Source organism: Oncorhynchus mykiss, chromosome 27 (genome assembly GCF_057628025.1).
Source record: "Oncorhynchus mykiss isolate SJ-2025 chromosome 27, ASM5762802v1, whole genome shotgun sequence".
NCBI lineage: Eukaryota > Metazoa > Chordata > Actinopteri > Salmoniformes > Salmonidae > Oncorhynchus > Oncorhynchus mykiss.
The window spans coordinates 10,555,760-10,574,582 of record NC_143048.1 but is presented as its reverse complement, the minus strand read 5'-3'; the positions used below and the strand labels follow the sequence as shown (position 1 = coordinate 10,574,582).

The following is an 18,823-nucleotide window of genomic DNA, read 5'->3' as shown; positions in this document are numbered from 1 at the left end:
GGGGGGGGGGGGGGGGCGCCAACCCAGACAGGAAGATCACATCAGTGACTCAACCCACTCAAGCGACGCACCCCTCCTAGGGACGGTATGAAAGAGCCCCAGTAAGCCAGTGACTCAGCCCCTGTAATAGGGTTAGAGGCAGAGAATCCCAGTGGAAAGAGGGGAACCGGCCAGGCAGAGACAGCAAGGGCGGTTCGTTGCTCCAGAGCCTTTTCGTTCACCTTCCCACTCCTGTACTTTGCTTCGTTCATCTTTCTCTCGATACTGAGTAGTCACCCAGTCCCAGCTTCATTTGGGGGTATACGGGGATAAGAAAGTTGTAAGTTCATGAAGAAGTTATATTCTTCAAGAATCAATGGGTTTGTCTTATCTCTCATCGGCTCAGTAAGAAATATTGCTCAGTTGTTTACTAGGCAGAGATTGAAAACTTTGAAGCTTCTCTTTGACATCCCTGGGAAACCTCTGAATAGGATGCAAGAGCCTCGAGGAGAGGGTCCAAGAGTAAGGTTTGTGTGTGTGTGTGTGTGTGTGTGCATGTGTGTTTATGCTTGTTTCCAAAGCATGGCTTGTTTGCGTCGTAAGCTTGCCTGCCAAAATGACAAAAGAACATGTGTGTTACCATTAAGTCATAATGCCCGAGAACCCGGTGTTTGGAGGATAAATTGAAATGGGTGTTGCAAACCGTACCAATATATCCTCCAAACACTGGCTTAGAGGGCATTATCACTTTTATATAACGGGTTACCAACATGTTTAAAATAATGATTGGCATAGTTTCATTAAAATAGTTATTGTGATGAATTTATTCATACTATTTAATCCTTCCACAAGATATAGTCCGACACAAATCTAGGGTTGCTACCCAAGCCGGCTGGTCGTTCGTTCAATCGGTTCAGTTGCTAGAGACGCGGGCGACCCAGTCGTTCCTTCTAAATGTTCCATTGCCATACTGGCTGGCATAGTTCCTGATTTCTCGCTTGCTAGCTAGCCAACTACGGCTAACTTACAGTCACGTCAAAAAGTGCATCCAGAATAACAGCAAAGTCTCAGCATTTGTATTTGTTTAAGCTGTTTTCTCGTGAATTTTTTTGGATACATCCATAACAATGAGCTAATGAGGCGTGATATCGCCTGGCTTAGAAAATGTACTCACTCGTCAGGGCACTTGTCCAGAGGAGCTAGCCAACAACACAGCTAACACAATCCCTTGAAACTGAAGCTGTAAAGACTGCAAACTAGCTGCACTTCATTTCTTTTGACCTTTCATCAATTGACATTTTCTTTGTATATACTGTATCCATAAAAATGATGCCAGCTGATTCATTATTTCGACTGGCTGAAAAACGGTGCCTGCCTGTCTGTCTCGTCACGACTCCTGACACGTTCATTATTATGGGACAGCTGGAGATCGAATTTGAATATTGAAACTGTGGCAAATGTCGGAGAGACAGGCTGCAAGAGTTATACAAATCTCTGCTGTTTAAAACTAAATGTTAGTCTAAAAGAAATGTGAGATAATGTCAAGATGCTTTTATAGTGGAGATCAAGTTTATAAATTGCTTGGCTGGGCTTATGAGAGAGTGGATTGCACAGTCAGAAGGAACAGAGTGAATTGGCTTTTTTAACGTCATAGATTTAGCCGGTGATAACTTGTGGAATAAACACTCAAGATTAGACCAACCCGTTGTAATATAACAACCACCCCTTCCTTCCTTCCCATGTTTCCTATATTACCTCTTCTAGCTGTACAACCTTTCCCCCAGAATTGTTGAGGGCTTTCCAGGAAAACACCATGAGTTGTTAAAGGCCATAGACAAGGACAAAGCTTACATACGAGAGGAAGCAGATCGTTGCCTTTAAAACCTGGATACCTCTAATCCCCAGGACTACTTCGAAGTCTTCCTGGTTAAAACACTGGAGGTAGAACAATGATATATTCCTGGAATTGGATGTTGGACCGCTCTACACATTATCAAAATACAATCTAGCCACCAGAGCCAAATCTCCTATTGACATCATTGTATGAGTTAGCAAATTAGTATGTTAAGTTTGGTATGGTTACATAAGACAGAAGGTTACTTAAGGATGGGTTAAATGAAAACTGACATTTTGAATCTGACTGTAGGTCTATAACCTCTCACATACTGTGGCCTTGATATTTAACTCCAGCAGAACTAAGCATTTCTTGCAGTCTAACGATACACCAAATGTAGGCAAAATGTTGACTCGGTAACAGGAGTGGAGAAACATGATTTCTTTCTTTCAGCATCTTGAGAGAATGCGAATGTTCAGTTAGATACCGTCTGTAGCGGTTGCCAATGGGTTATTAGCCATTTCGGGAGGGTGAACAAACAGCTGACCCGAGCACCACTATCCCACACATGAAAACAAGTTGTCACAGTTTAACCCGATCCTTCTAGGAAGATCCTTCTAAATTCAGCCTGGTCTCAGAGCATTTTGTATTGTTTTGTACATTATACTCCATTTAGTATGATATGTTACGTTTCGTTTGATTGGACATGATTTGGAAAGGCATGCACCTGTCTATATAAGGTCCCACAGTTGACAGTGCAAGTTTCAGAAGAAAGTGCTTTGTTTCTGGCCATTTTGAGCCTGTAATCGAACCCACAAATGCTGATGCTCCAGATACTCAACTATTATAACTAGTTATTCAAATATGTTTATTTTTTATTTAACGTGTTGTTTTTGAATCACGTGTTCAAAGGGAAAATTACCAGTTCCCTGGGGTCATGGTCTTTGGGTAAATAAGCAAAGGTACTTTGTTCAGTCTGCATATGGAAGGGAAAATATATGTTAACAAGGGATGGTAGTTACTCCAAATGGATTGTGATACATGTATTGATGATTTCATTTTTTGTTTTTGTTTCGATACAAATTTCACCAGATTGGGATTTATGGAGTGTGGGATTCTAGGAAGGGTTAGGAGAATAACTCCATGATCTGTAACTTGTCCTGAGAGGTCGCCAGTAGAACAAAGGAGTTATCACAGAAGGTGATGTCTGATTGGATTAAGACACATGGTACCACAGACAGTGTGTGTGAAACCTCAAAGCCCTCCCTAACCAGCTGGAGAAAGGGCAATAAGGGTGTGCAATTCAACAGTGACTTTTTGGCACTTCTGAGTCTACACACGGCCAACAGTTTGGACTAAAGTATGCTTTGAGTTACTGATGTTTCATGACTTGGCCACTTATCACAGGGACTGAGGGGGCTGTGATAAGTTATTACTTGTTTCATTTTTTTTATAAATGTACATTTTAATAGGGATGATGTGTGCTAAATTGAGAAGTTTGAATGTGAGTTAGTGCTTACTATAAGGACTTTTATTCTAAATTTGGGTTGGATAATTTATAAAATGTTTTGGATATAGAACTGTTTAGATTTATTAGGCCTATGGAAGCCCTGGAAACCTTCTCTAAGTATTCTTTGCTAGGGGGGGTTAGAATTTATTGGGTGAAAGCTTTGGTTAACGAAAGGATTTTGTTTGGTTTTTGTTTATTTTGTTTTATTATGTCATAATGTTAATGTTACATTGTATTGATAAATAGAGATGTCTGGGTGATAGATTACAAGTAATTGCATGTAAGGTTTATAGTCTGTGTTTTGTAATGACACCCAACGATGGAGATGGAGACCGCATGGAGACCAGCATAACATGGGCACGTAACGGATGACGTTTTTCCCCAGTTTTAGTTCCATTACGAGTAGTGGGAAGTTATTAAACATGGATGTATTTTAACTTTTATTTTTCTCTTTTCTTGTTAGGTCAATATGTTTTTAGGTTTTGTGGAACATAAGAGTGATCTTTGTTTCAAAGGAGGGATTGATGTATATTGACTAAATTGATATGAGAATGTTTTTAGTATGTTTCTAACTGTGGTAGTAAATTAGGAGTAGTGACGTGTGTTATGGGTTAGATGGAAGGATATTGTTAGAGTTGTGTTTTTTGAATCCGGTATCAGGAAGAATAAAAGTCAATCTGTTGTTAATTATCTTTAATTCAATTTAAGCAATAAATGGTAAATGCAATTTTCGTATATACGGGCTCTCTGTCCTACCTCGCAGGGCAAACAGAGAACTGACAGGATGTACGTAAACAGTTGTTCTTATACTGTGATAGACATAGGCCAACAGACGGGTTGGAACTATCACAGTAGAGGCTGAGTGTGGTTTAGACTTTGCTCAGCCTATCGCAGGCGCTCAGACTAGTCCTAATCTCTTGGCGCTTCTTGGAGTCCACCCTCTGTTGATGTATAGATTCTCACTGTTCTGGTGCCATACCCTAGTTACTGCAACTACTCAGTTCCCGTTATCTGTTATTGTGTTATTCAGTATTTTCTAATACAATCAAACCTTGTGATGAGCCTCCCCTCCCTGTACCTGATTAATCACAACTTTGTAAGATACAGCAAGTCACACCATGTGCTCAATATTGTCACATACAAACACAAGGACAAAGCATCTGCTGGGCTGTTATCTACAGTTTTGCAACAGTCTCAGCATGTTGCTCGGTCCTTCACACACACACACACACACACACACACACACACAGACAACTGCTGTTCAAACAATTCAATCTTACGTGATATAGTAGTGGGTTATAGAGCATAGACATAAATCCTCACAATATGTAGGTTGAATATTCTTCCAACTCATTAATCTCTTTCCCAATTTCTAACAGCCGGCGAATACTTGATAGATTACAGGCAGTAGTTATTCTCACAGCAGTTGCCGAAGGGATCGCAATTGAAGGAGATTATAGGCATGGGCCATGTTAGTAGTAGCAGGGGTCACTTAAGTAGCATTGTTGGGATATCAGTTTATGAAGACTCATCCCACATGGATTGGTAACTGGGAAACTGGTAGGAGTACAGGGGATGCGGTTATTCAAAATAACACCATGACAGAGGAAGCGGAGCAAAAGAGAGAGAGATTAGATTCCACTGTAGACATACATACAGATGGGTTAAGTCTAGGCGCTACTTGTTCTATTGGTTAATGCATCATATGAAAAGGATAGATGTTAGGGTAACTGTACTCTAAACAACACGTTGAAGGCATTAATGTGAAAGCATATACAGTGCTGAGTTACCTCAAGAGGATGTACGTTGATTAGGGATACGCACTTGCCTATCAGGAGATGTGCCTATTAAGTGGCAATAAAAAAGTTTAAATGACATGGCTTGGGAACACCTCTCGGAACCTGGGGCCAAAAGGGGAAGACTGGGCAAAAGCGTGAGTAAACTTCTTTAAGAAGCCGAAGTAGAGGCGGATCAAGGAGCATCTTCTGAATATCCAGAGTCCAGGGATAGGGAGGAGTGACATGCCTGTTGCTCCTAATGACATATATACTCTGGCAGATACCCCTGATGGAGGCACTGTCTAAGGGGACGAAGAAACAACGACAAGAGACTTTGGGAAGGAGACTTTCTAACAGAGTGAAAACCAGGACAGATGAAGAACGGTAGAATGGCCTTGACAGCAACAGCGACCAACCTAGAAGAAATTGTAAACTCACCTCCCACATGCACTAGTACACCAACTAAGACAATGACAAAACCACAAGAAAGTGGGTTGATGCAGAAAATCTGGACATCTGTTACCAACTGGTGTAGCCATAATGAAGAAACTACCCCAGAATCAAACATTGACCAAAAATGTAGAAAAGCATTAACAAATGGCTGGTATAAGTGGGCTCAGTGGGGCCAGAAAAAAGTATTACTATGTACTCAATGTAACAGTTGCTGAATGATAAATGCTGTTAGACCTTCTGAATATCTGTTCTAGACATGTATGTGACAAAGGGTTTGTCCTCAATCTTCTAACCAGTTTTTCACTTATGTCAAAAATAGATGTTAGAGAGGTGTCTTTGAGGAAGGGCAATATGTTTAGGTGTCATATTGAGAATGACAATATAAGGGTTTAGGATGTTTAGTTGATTGATTTTATTGTTTATTTATCTTGTATTCAAGGTAAGGCTAAGAAATGCACATGCTTTAACTCTATTCAGTATGTCCTGACTCACCAGTGTATATGGGAAAGTGGAGCTCAAATTGTTAAGAAGGATGTGAAGTTGATTATCTCTATAGAGTTTCAGAAGGTCCCATTCTCATCTATACTGGAAAATGTAATTGTGTGTGACACTGAGTTTCAAAGGGGGGGTTATGTTGGAGATTTTCCAGTCATCTGATGATTTTCAGTAACCTATACTGTTCTCTTTGAAGTAGATAGAATAATCAATATAAGCTTACATTGAGATATGTAAGCAGAATGAAGGCTAAACCTATGAGTGTCCAAGCTAGAGCAACATCGAATTGACCATTTGACATGTAAAGAACAGAACATAAGCAGAATCTGTGTAGATGCGGCAAGGTAAACCAACAAGACTTGAGTGGTCTGGGCCATATCTAATCTTGTGAAGGCTACTGGACACGCACATAAGTTAAGCATACATTGATAATGTAGGTCTGAACTTGTAAAGACCTCTGGGCAGGAACATTAGCTAAGTGGTGTGCATGTCATGCCACCAATAGAATCTATGCCCCAATGTCTGAGCCAATTAGAGAATGGAAACTAAGTAAGACAACAAGATTCGTAAAATTGGGTGATGACAAGGGTAAGACTGTATAAAAACCAAGCACTAAGAATAAAGATTCAGTTGTTTCAGGAACTAACTCGGCTTTGTTGCTCTCTGTGATAAAGTCTAATTGAAGTATTTGAGTCAATTCCAAACCAAACCAAATTAAATAAAAAATGAAAAACGATGTAACTCCGCCAGAGTGCCTCTTTTGGGTCACTTTTGCCGATCCCAAGACTGGATAAAGGAGGAGGGTTGGAATTGTTACATTAAAAAAAAACAAGAATCGATAGAAAGTTCATTTGTAGTTCTAAACATATTTAGGGTGTTTTTGACTCAGTCTCTCCCACAATGTTATTCCTCTCCCCGACAGCATCACAATTACATGCACTTGGGCAATTATGCAAATTGGGTAATGACGTAATTTAGAGACTTAACTAGAGACTTTTAGGACAGCCAATAGCTACTTTCCTTACCGAGGAGTTGGCAACACTGCACAATATTTGCGCAGTCACTTGGCTTTCTTGTCAATATAATGGATCATCACTGATGAAACTCACAACTGTGCAAACTATTGCACAACTTCAGAATAAAGCTTTCCGATATCAGATTTTCTGTTAACTCCGTAGGCGATCAATGTCCTCGACTCTACTGAAGATGGATGTACTTCATATTTTGCAGACGAACTTTGTGTCTATTGTAATCGGATTTGTCGTTATTATTTTATTGTGGATGAATCGAGGCAAACAAAGCTTGAATTCGTTTGAGCCAATCAGTTGTGTTGTGACAAGGACATTTTCCGTTTTGACTGACCTTCATGTCTTAAAAGTAATGTTGGACTGTCGTTTCTCTTTGATTATTTGAGTTGATCTTGCCATAATATGGACTAGGTCTTTTACCAAATAGGGTTATCTTCTGTATACCACCCCTACCTTTTCACAATACAACTGATTGGCTCAAACGAATTCATTTGTAGATTTTCTTTCCTTCTTATCTTTTAAGAAGGCACACTGGTTAATTGAAATGCATTCCAGGTGACTATCTCATAAAGCTGGTCAAGAGAATGCCAAGAGTGTGCAAAGCTGTCATCAAGGCAAATGGTGGTTACTTTGAAAAATCTGAAATATATTTTGATTTAACACTTTTTTAGTTACTACATGATTCCATATGTGTTATTTCATAGTTTTGAGGTCTTCACTATTATTCTACAATGTAGAAAATAATTAAAAAGAAAGAAAGACACCTACTCATTCAAGGGTTCACATTTGACTGGTACTGTATTTGCTTGTTTGTGCATGTGTTGGTTTGCATGCTCAAACCCACAGCCTTTGTGCATTTACTACTACTACTGTAAAATGCAGTGACTTTTTGACTTTTTGTATAATGTGATATTATACATGATATTGTAGATTAACCTTTGGTTGAACAGATTTGTGGTTGCCAAAAATGTTCTGTCTCTCTAGTTGAAGGCCATCTGTTTGATGCTGTCTGGTCCAAACGAGTATGACATTGTTCCAACCTCACTTTGCGGAAAATGATGATGCTTGTCTTCCATAATTCAGATATACTGTACCAGTTAAAAGTTTGGACACACCTACTCATTCCAGGGGTTTATTTTCTTTTTTACAATTTTCTACATTGATAAATAATAGAAGACACCAAAACTATGAAATAACACATGGAATCATGTAGTCAGCAAAAAAGTTTTAAACAAAACTAAATGTTTTATATGAGATTCTTCAAAGAAGCCACACTTTGCCTTGATGACAGCTTTGCACAATATTGGCAGTCTCTCAACTAGCTTCATGAGGTTGTCACCTGGAATGCATTTCAGTTAACAGGTGTGCCTTGTTTAAAGTTAATTTGTGGAATTTCTTTCCTTCTTAATTAATGTATTTGAGCCAATCAGTTGTGACAAGGTAGGGATGGTACACAGAATATAGCCCTATTTGGTAAAAATCCATATTATGGCAAGAGCAGCTCAAATAAGCAAGAGAAATGACAGTCCATCATTACTTTAAGAGACGAAGATCAGTCATTCCGAAAAACTTTGAAAGTTTCTTCAAGTGCAGTCGCAAAAACCATCAAGCGCTCTGATGAAACTGTCTCTCATGAGGACGGCTGCTGGAAAGGAAGACCCAGAGTTACCTCTGCTGCAGAGGATAAGTTAATTAGAGTTGATGAGTCCAAATTTGAGGTTTTTGGTCAAGTGAGGCTTCTGTTTGCTCCTCATTACACACCACGGACCAACACATATTCTTTACATCAACATAGGAATCACTACAACTTTTTATGTGACTTCTTATACACTATATTAGGCCCAGCCTTTGGAACGTTGATCTTCCTAGATATGGCTACAATATTGTGATCACTACATCCGATGGATCTAGATACTGCTTTCAAGCCTGTTTCTGCAGCGTTAGTCATGATTTGATCCATACATGTTGATTTAATTCCTGTGCTGTTTGTAACTACCCTGGTAGGTTGACTGATAACCTGAACTAGTGCGCAGCTCGATGAAAGCCAGTCAATATTTAAATCACCCAGAAAATATACCTCTGTTCATATCACATGCATTTCACAACTGTTATCCAGATACTGATTGTTAGCACTTGGTGGTCTATAGCAGCTTCTCACAAGGATGGGCTTTAGGTGAGGCAGATGAACCTGTAGCCATATTACTTCAACAGTATTTAACATGAGATCCTCTCTAATCTTTACAGGAATGTGATTCTGAATATAATCAGCAACACCTCCACCACTCGCATTTCTGTCTGGTCTGTAAATGTTATAACCGTGTATTGCTACCACTATATCAAAGGTATTATCCAAGTAGGTTTCAAATATGAATGTCATCTGTTACTAGCAAGTTATTAATTTCATTAACTTTGTTTCTTAAGCTACATATGTTAACGTGGGCTATTTTGAGCACTTTTCTGGATGCTTGCTTGTTTTCATTGCTTTACTGGGAAGTTTAGCAGAAGTAGATATTCTCATGTTATTTATATTAGTGCAGGGTTAAACCATGCATATTGTTTATAAGAGATGTGATTTGGAGACTGTATTCTGTCATTTAATATTGTATCTTTATTTCTCTTTACTTGCAGACCACGCACGCACACACACACACACACACACCCACACACACACACACACACACACACACACCCACACACACACACACACACACACACACACACACACACACACACACACACACACACACACACACACACACACACACACACACACACACACACACACACACACACACACACACACACACACACACACACACACACACACACACACACTTTGGTTGAAGCAAGTTGCCAGACCACTAAGTGCCTTATCCCATCCATACTACATACACTGTGCGGTGCTGTTCTGTGCATCTTAGCCGTTATTAAACCACCTCAACTGGAATCCTACCTGTCTGTCATCTGTGCCTTTACCAGTGTAATGTAGTGATCATTAAACCATAATTCAGCCCGTGTATTGGTACTGTAGGATTCCGGTTCCATGTTTTACAGTAGCCAGACAGCGGGAGTGATATGCCATGTGAACTGTGTAATACCAGCATACTCCTGAGTAAAGTTAAACTAAAGTATACAAACGCCCCTACCTCAGTTCTTATGAACATAAGCAATCTAAATAACTGTGGATGTTACAACCAGCACAAGGGAGCGAACACATAAAGTAAACCTAACCTACAGAATATACAGTCCACCAAGTCCTCACTTTCAGGCGTGGTTGAATGTTTGTGATTATACCCTGAAGAAGACAGCTTGGCTGTCGAAACGTTGGTATTAAATTTTTGCATCTGAGCTCCAAGAGTGTGCGTCTCTCTTCTATTTTATTTTCAAGTTTCCACCCCGCTAGCCAGCACCTCGTCTTAATAGGTGTGCGTTTCTTTTTCTTCTAGATCGCGGTTGAATGGTCTGTCACGCTCGTTGTATGGATGAGACCAAGGCACAGCGTGATGTGAATACATCTTTTATTTTAATGAAACAAAGAACACTTCAACAAACTTACAAAACGACCGTGACAGCTATATAGAATAAGTACAGGCAACTAATACATAGACAATCACCCACAAATTACCCAAGGAATATGGCTGCCTAAATATGGTTCCCAATCAGAGACAACGATAAACAGCTGCCTCTAATTGAGAACCAATCTAGGCAACCGTAGACATACAAAACACCTAGACTAGTTAACAACCCCATAAACATACAAAAACCCTAGACAGGACAAAAACACAACAAACCACCCCTTGTCACACCCTGACCTAACCAAAATAATAAAGAAAACAAAGATAACTAAGGTCAGTGTGTGACATGGTCTTCTTATTGGCTCTGCCTTTTAGGCCTATATATCGCAAGGCATATGAATTGAACGGTTATGGAACAAACAATTCAATTATCACAACACAGGTTGTAATATGGATTGGGGGGGGGGGGGGGGGGGCTCGACTTCCTCAGTGATTTTACCCACACACCGCTACTGTTGGGAACATAAAATGACATGCTATAAATACACTTATTTTGACACATTTTCGATATCTAAGTGAGTATAATGTACTCTATCAATTTGCCACTGCATTTCTTGCTCTCTTGTGTCTCTCCATCACTTATCCAAAGGAATAGCAAAGCCACAATCATTTCACTTCCATGTCATACATCCCAGGACTGTCAGCTGTGCTCCATATAAACCTGGGATCTGAGACATCACTGTCCTGGTTCCCTAACTATAATCCTGTGGTTCTTCTCTCCTCAGCTCAGTAAGAAGTATGGCTCAGTGTTTACTGTATGGCTGGGCTCCAAACCTGTAGTGGTGATCTCTGGCTTTCAGGCTATCAAGGATGCTTTTGTCACACAAGGAGAAGAGTTCAGCGGCAGAGCCAACTACCCCGTGATCATGACAGTCTCTAAAGGATATGGTGGGTGATTTTATATATATTTTTTTAATGGGAGTGGGTGGGTGTCATTGTCCTTGCCAAAGTCAGTCTGTGTGGAAATTACGTTACATTAGGTTTATGTTATGCTATTCTAATTCTTCTTCTTTGTGCTTCTGTCATACTGTTTACTGTAGGGGTGTTGGTGAGCAGTGGGAAGAGATCAAAAGATCTTCGCAGGTTCTCGCTGATGACCCTTAAAACCTTTGGGATGGGGCGCAGGAGCATCGAAGAACGTGTCCAAGAAGAGGCTAAGATGCTGGTGAAAGCCTTCGGTGAATATAGAGGTAGGTTGTTTTTCTTAGTATTTTTCTTGCCTTTGAAATACATTTTATAATAACTTTATGGGCAATATTACTCAGGTTGTTGGAATGTAAGAAACAGAAGATAAATGGTTTATTGCAGAATATAGTAACAGTAAAATCCATGGGGTGTACAGGGTTTTTATAGTATATACATGTATTATACCTGTAAACATGTACCTTTTTAAGTTCTGAGGGATTGTTGCTGTTTGTTTTGATTAGAAATCACGATTTAAATATTTTTTTAAACATGAAGTGCAGTATGCATTATGTGGGTTGAATGTTGTTATAACCCAGAATGAAACAATCAATACAAGTGTTTGCCCGTTATTCATTTATTAACCCATAATTTCTTCACATTACTTTGCTTTCCTTAGTTTCAGCCACTTGCGAATTTATCTCATCGGAGAAAGCATTCAAGCGAAACAACGCCCCTCTGTCTCACGGAAACCATTCAGACCCCTTGACTTTCCACATTTTGTTACGTTACAGCCCTATTCTAAAATTGATGAAATACTTTTTTCCCTCATCAGTCTACACGCAATACCTCATAATGACAAAGCGAAAACAGGTTTTTAGAAAATGTTGCAAATGTATAAAAATAAAAGACACCTTATTTACATAAGTCAGACCCTTTGCTATGAGACCCAAAATTGAGCTCTGGTGCATCCTGTTTCCACTGATCATCCTTGATGTTTCTACAACTTGATTGGAGTCCACCTGTGGTAAATTCAATTGATTGGACATGATTTGGAAAGGCACGCATCTGTCTATATAAGGTCCCACAGTTGACAGTGCATGTCAGAGCAAAAACCTAGCCATGAGGTCGAAGGAATTGTCCGTAGAGCTCCGAGACAGGATTGTGTCGAGGCACAGATCTGGGGAAGGGTACCAAATAATTTCTGCAGCATTGAAGTTTACCAAGAACACAGTGGCCTCAAATGTTTTAATGGAAGAAGTTTGGAACCACCAAGATTCTTCCAAGAAGGCCAGCATCCGAGACCTCTTCACTGTTGACGTTGAGACTGGTGTTTTGTGGGTACTATTTAATGAAGCTGCCCGTTTTGGACTTGTGAGGCATCTGTTTCTCATACTAGACACTCTAATGTACTTGTACTCTTGCACAGTTGTGCACCGGGTCCTCCCACTCCTTTCCGTGAAGGGAGTAGTACACAGCGTTGTACGAGATCTTCAGTTTCTTGGCAATTTCTCGCATGGAATAGCCTAAATTTCTCAGAACAAGAATAGACTGACAAGTTTCAGAAGAAAGTGCTGTTTCTGGCCATTTTGAGCCTGTAATCGAACCCACAAATGCTGATGCTCCAGATACTCAACTATTATAAAGATGGCCAGTTTTATTGCTTCTTTAATGAGAACAACAGTTTTCAGCTGTGCTAACATATTTGCAAAAGGGTTTTCTTGTCACGGTTGTGTGGAGAGACTGACCAAGGTGCAGCGTGATTAAAGTTCCACATATTTATTTAAACAAAACTTCTGAACAAAAAGAAACAAACAACGAATCATGACATCAGCGGTGCTACATGCACTAACTCAAAACAGTATCCCACACAGCAGGTGGAAACAGGGAACCGTTAAGTATGATCCCCAATTAGAGACAACGAACCTCAGCTGCCTCTAATTGGGAACCATACCAAGAGCACCAACATAGAAATAATTAACCTAGAACAACCCCTAGTGACGCCCTGACCTACTATACCATAGAGAACCAAGGGCTCTCTATGGTCAGGGTGTGACATTTCTAATGATCAATTAGCCTTTTAAAATGATATGTTGTGTTAGCTAATTCAAGATTGTCATTGGAACACAGGACTGATGGTTGCTGATAATGGGCCGCTGTACGCCTATGTAGATATTCCATAAAAAAATCTGCCGTTTCCAGCTACAATAGTCATTTACAACTTAACAATGTTTACATTGTATTTCTGAACAATTTTATGTTATTTTAATGGACCCATTTTTTTGCTTTTCTTTCAAAAACAAGGACATTTCTAAGTGACCTCAGACTTTTGAACAGTAGTGTATGTAAATTATATATTTCCGTTTTTTATTTTTATAAATTTGCTAAAATTTATAAACCTGTTTTTGCTTTGTCATTATGGGCTATTGTGTGTCGATGGATGAGGGGGAAAAAATATTGAATCAATTTTAGAATAAGGCTGTAACATAAGTCAAGGGGTCTGAAAGGTATGACATGCCATACTTTTTTGTCCAGACAGCATCAGATACATGGGCTATACATACATGTCCTCAGACTCCACCACAATGGCATTGTCAGCAGCACCTGTCCTTTTTACCAAATAAATGTAAGATTTAATTTTAACAAGAAATGACCTTTCTTTTCTCTGCCCTGCTCAGAAAGTGCCTCATTTTGCTGCAGCTTAATTTCAATAAGTTACTTTTGCAATAATATTGTGGGAACTCTGTAAGGGTGGAATGGTCCATTATTATGAACCTGTCCGTGGGTGATTAATGGGGCGGCAGGGCAGCCTAGTGGGTAGAGTGTTGGACTAGTAACAAAAAGGTTGCAAGTTCAAATCCCCGAGCTGACAAGGTACAAATCTGTCGTTCTGCCCCTGAACAGGCAGTTAACCCACTGTTCCTAGGACGTCATTGAAAATAAGAATTTGTTCTTAACTGACTTGCCTAGTTAAATATAGAAAAAATAAATTATAAAAGTTTCTACTATTGATATGAAATATATGTATGGAAATAAGTTATTTGTGTACTATGAATTATTATTGGATGGATTAATTAACTTTTTTCAAAGCCTTTCCCCCCCCCCCCAACAATGTGGCCTCATTAACCTGGGCACAGTGGCCAGGCAAAACCCCCCTCCCTCCCAATTTCCCTTGCAACCTTAAAGCTTCCTGCAGAGTTTTCTGCTTCTGAACCAACCTGATGATGCAAGACAGAATGAGAGCGACGAGCTGAGCAGTACACAACAGCGGGTTGGGGGGGCCTCAAGTGGTGCATGGGGGGGGCATCAAGCTTTGAAATTATTTATTTAAAACAACAAAAATATTATGCCCAGCTCACGAGCGAGGCCCCTTGATGATGTGAGCCTAATAGTAAGTCCACCATTGGTTAAACCTCCGCACTACAAAACCAGACAGAGCCCTTTGCCAGGGCCTGCCTGTCCCTCCAGGACCCTAGGGGTAACGTTTGTTTTGTAATCGGTGTAACTGAGATACATGGATTACAGAATAATGTAACTGTATACATTATTCTCAGTATATTATCTTCAGCAAGATTTTAACACTAAACATGTCATTGGAAAGGTACCATTTTACATTAAAATACATGGAAAATCGAGTGTTTAATTCAAACATAGTTGTTGCTTCTCACAGCTATTTCTAAAAGTTTCACCATCACAATATTATATATGGATAACCAATCAGGTATTTTAAAAGTATCTGTGTGTTCTTGCCTTCCTTCTCTAATCTAGATTCAGTTGTCAATCCCAAAGAATTGCTTTGCAATTGTGTTGGCAATGTGATCTGCTCCATAGTCTTTGGGCACAGGTTTGAAAATGACGACCCAATGTTTCAGCTCATCCAAAAGGCTGTTGATGCCTACTTCCATGTACTCAGCAGCCCTATTGGAGCGGTACAGTAACTTTTCAGCTCATTTCTTTTCATAGAAGCTTCCATTGCTCTCAACGCCCTGCTAAACTGAAGTTCTATCACAGTAATTGCACAAAATGTCCTTGGGCTGACCAAGCCATTGTTTTCACTAACAAAACCCCCTCCCCTTCCATCCCCTTTCTTTCAGATGTACAACATGTTCCCTAGAATCGTTTGGTGCTTTCCAGGCAATCACCATGAGATGTTTGCTATCGTAAACAAGGCCAAAGATTACATACAAGAGCAAGCAGAAATCCGTCTTAAAACCCTTAACATCTCTGAACCTCAGGACTTCATCGAGGCCTTCCTGGTTAAAATGCTGGAGGTAGAAAACACAGCATGATCCTCACATTGGAGGTTGAACCTCTTACACATTATGAAAATATGGAATGTGGCTGGAATTAAGATACCATCCATGTCCACTTATGTGAGTTTGGCTATCATGAGTGAATAGACAAGTGAGAGGCCAATGTCTGGTTTTCCAACGTATTTAGAGGCAATAAGTATGTGGAGATGACAACAACTAGCCACCAGATGTCACTGTTTACTTACATAACTGATGGTGACTTATTCTCTTCTCTTAGGAGAAAGATGATCCCAACACTGAGTTCAACAATGATAATATGGTGATGACTGCATGGAGCCTGTTTGCTGCTGGAACAGAAACCACATCATCCACCCTAAGACAATCATTTCTGATGATGATAAAGTACCCTCACATTCAAGGTACCCTACTACCCAAGTCTTTATCGATTGTGTCCAAGTCTCCTAGACCTATTAGATAACATTGTAATACAAAAAAGTATCATTCTGGACTATGAATTGTTTCAAATGTGTTATTACGATGTTGTGACATGTAATAACTCCAACAAAATCATGGTATCAGTGTAATGTAAAGTGTGACTTAAATCTTCCTAAGAGAGTGTTCAGAAGGAGATAGACGAGGTGATTGGCTCAAGAGTGCCCACGGTTGACGACAGAGTTAAAATGCCCTACACGGATGCTGTCATTCACGAAGTCCAGCGATACATGGACCTCAGTCCCACCTCCGTACCCCACAAAGTGATGAGGGATACAGAGTTCTACAACTACCACATTCCAGAGGTGACCACAATTGTGTAACTGTACAAACACTGAATGTTCAATCTCACTGTATCTTGTTTGACGTGGTGGAACTGTTGTTTAAAAAAGATGATTTACATTTTACGGATCAACATGCAGTTTTCATAGAAAGTGATGGGTGTTATTTTGTCATTCTTTCAGGGTACCATGGTCCTGCCTCTGCTGTCCTCTGTGCTTGTTGATCCCAAACTTTTTAAAAACCCAGATGAGTTTGACCCAGAGAACTTCCTGGATGAAAATGGAGTCTTTAAGAAAAATGATGGATTCTTTGCTTTTGGAGTGGGTAAGATCATGTTTGTGAATTATGTGAGTTAAAATCAAGAAACCTAGTGGCCTGGGGTGGTCTTGCGGTCGACAGTAAGCTGCTGCCTCTCTGGAGGTACTATGTTCCGCTGCCCGCATGGGTTTGGTTTGAATCTGACCCGCTGCTTTTCAGCACACTCTCCTAATAACTTTCCTGTATCTCTCTATCCTATCCACAAAAAAAACAGGGAAGCGGGCGTGTCCTGGAGAGGCTCTGGCCAGAGTGGAGCTCTTTCTCTTCTTTACCTCCCTCCTGCAGCGCTTCACTTTCACCGGCACCAAACCTCCAGAGGAGATCAACATCGAGCCATTGTGCTCCAGCTTTGGCCGCGTGCCGCATTCCTATGATTGCTACATCGAACTCAGGACTGAGGAGTGACCACTTTACTGTGGAGAGGTCACAGGCTCAGCTTCACAGTCAGCTGCTTGTCATTATACAGTAACCATAGCCTTACATTTACCACCTTTTTTTCTTGTAGACAACTATATAAGCGTTAGTGAGTTGTATGCCTCTTGTTATCATCCTCAGGTAGGATCTCTAAAGTATGGGTTGATATTTTAATGCTAATAAGCAACTGTAAGCAACTGAATTTGGTCTTGTTTTGTAGGTTGTTACGTGGTTAGGACTGTACATCTATACTGGCAAAGTACTTAAGAGGTACTGTACACTATGTATACTGTGGGGGTCACTTTGTTATTCTGCTGATGTATTGTAACACAACATTTGGTTGTCATTTTTGCTTCAACTAATAAATAGTACTGCACACTTCAGCCAGATTCAAACAATATCTTGTGTGTCCAGACCTGTCATTAATAAGCAAGCTTCGTGTTCCGATTACCTGCTCACATATAACTGTTGTTTTGGCCTTAAGTGTAGACACATAAGTATAGCCATATCCATGTACACATATAATATCTGTTTCACAGAAGGAGAACGCTGTTACTGGAATGTTAGTGGTTACCAGAAAAATTTATCAATTTACTCATGAAAATAGTGACTTGGGCCGTGTACACTTTCTGAAAGTATTCAAACCCCTTCACTTTTTCTGAAAATGTTTACTTAACAGCCTCATTCTAAAATTGATTACACACAATACCCCAGAATGACAAAGTGAAAACAGGTTTTTAGACATTTTTGCAAATCTATTTATCACATTACCTAAGTATTCAGACCCTTTACTCAGTACTTTGTTGAAGCACCTTTGGCAACAATTACAGCCTCAAATCAAAATGTCTGTGTCACATACACATGGTTAGCAGATGTTAATGTGAGGGTAGCGAAATGCTTGTGCTTCTAGTTCCGACCATGCAGTAATATCTAACAAGTAATATAACCTTACAATTCAACAACTACCTTATACACACAAGTGTAAAGGAATGAATACAAACATCTACATAAAAAATATATGAATGAGTGATGCCCAAACGGCATAGGCAAGATGCAGTAGATATAGAGGTATAGAGTACAGTTTATGAAAACATTATGTAAAGTGGCATTGTTTAAAGTGGCTAGTGACACATTTCATTACATCAAGATGGCAAGATGCAGTAGATGGTATAGCCTACAGTATATACATATCAGATGAGTAATGTAGGGTATGTAAGCATTATATAAAGTGGCTAGTGATAAATTGATTACATCAATTTTTCCATTATTAGTGGCTGAAGTTGAGTCAGTATGTTGGCAGCAGCCACTTAATGTTAGTGAAGGCCTTGACATAGAAGCTGTTTTTCAGTCTCTTGGTCCGCGCTTTGATTCACCTGTACTGACCTCGCCTTCTGGATGATAGCGGGGTGAATAGGCAGTCGCTCAGGTGGTTGTTGTCCTTGATGATCTTTTTGGCCCTGTGACATTGGGTGGTGTAGGTGTCCTGGAGGGCAGGTAGTTTGCACCCGG

At 39.9% G+C, this 18,823-nt stretch overlaps 1 protein-coding gene and 1 long non-coding RNA gene across 2 annotated transcripts in view; both read left to right on the top strand.

Moving 5' to 3' along the window:
• Positions 1-18,823, top strand: part of LOC149971228 (uncharacterized) — a 135,740-nt gene that overhangs the window by 35,712 nt on the left and 81,205 nt on the right. The gene's annotated exons all lie outside the window — the stretch shown is intronic.
• Positions 7,153-17,697, top strand: LOC110507487 (cytochrome P450 2M1). Its single transcript, XM_090224011.1, has 9 exons — positions 7,153-7,359; positions 11,314-11,540; positions 11,693-11,842; positions 15,324-15,484; positions 15,650-15,826; positions 16,086-16,227; positions 16,421-16,605; positions 16,765-16,906; positions 17,115-17,697. The coding sequence occupies exons 1-9, from the start codon at positions 7,235-7,237 to the stop codon at positions 17,303-17,305; spliced, it is 1,500 nt and encodes a 499-aa protein (XP_090080137.1). The 5' UTR covers positions 7,153-7,234; the 3' UTR covers positions 17,306-17,697.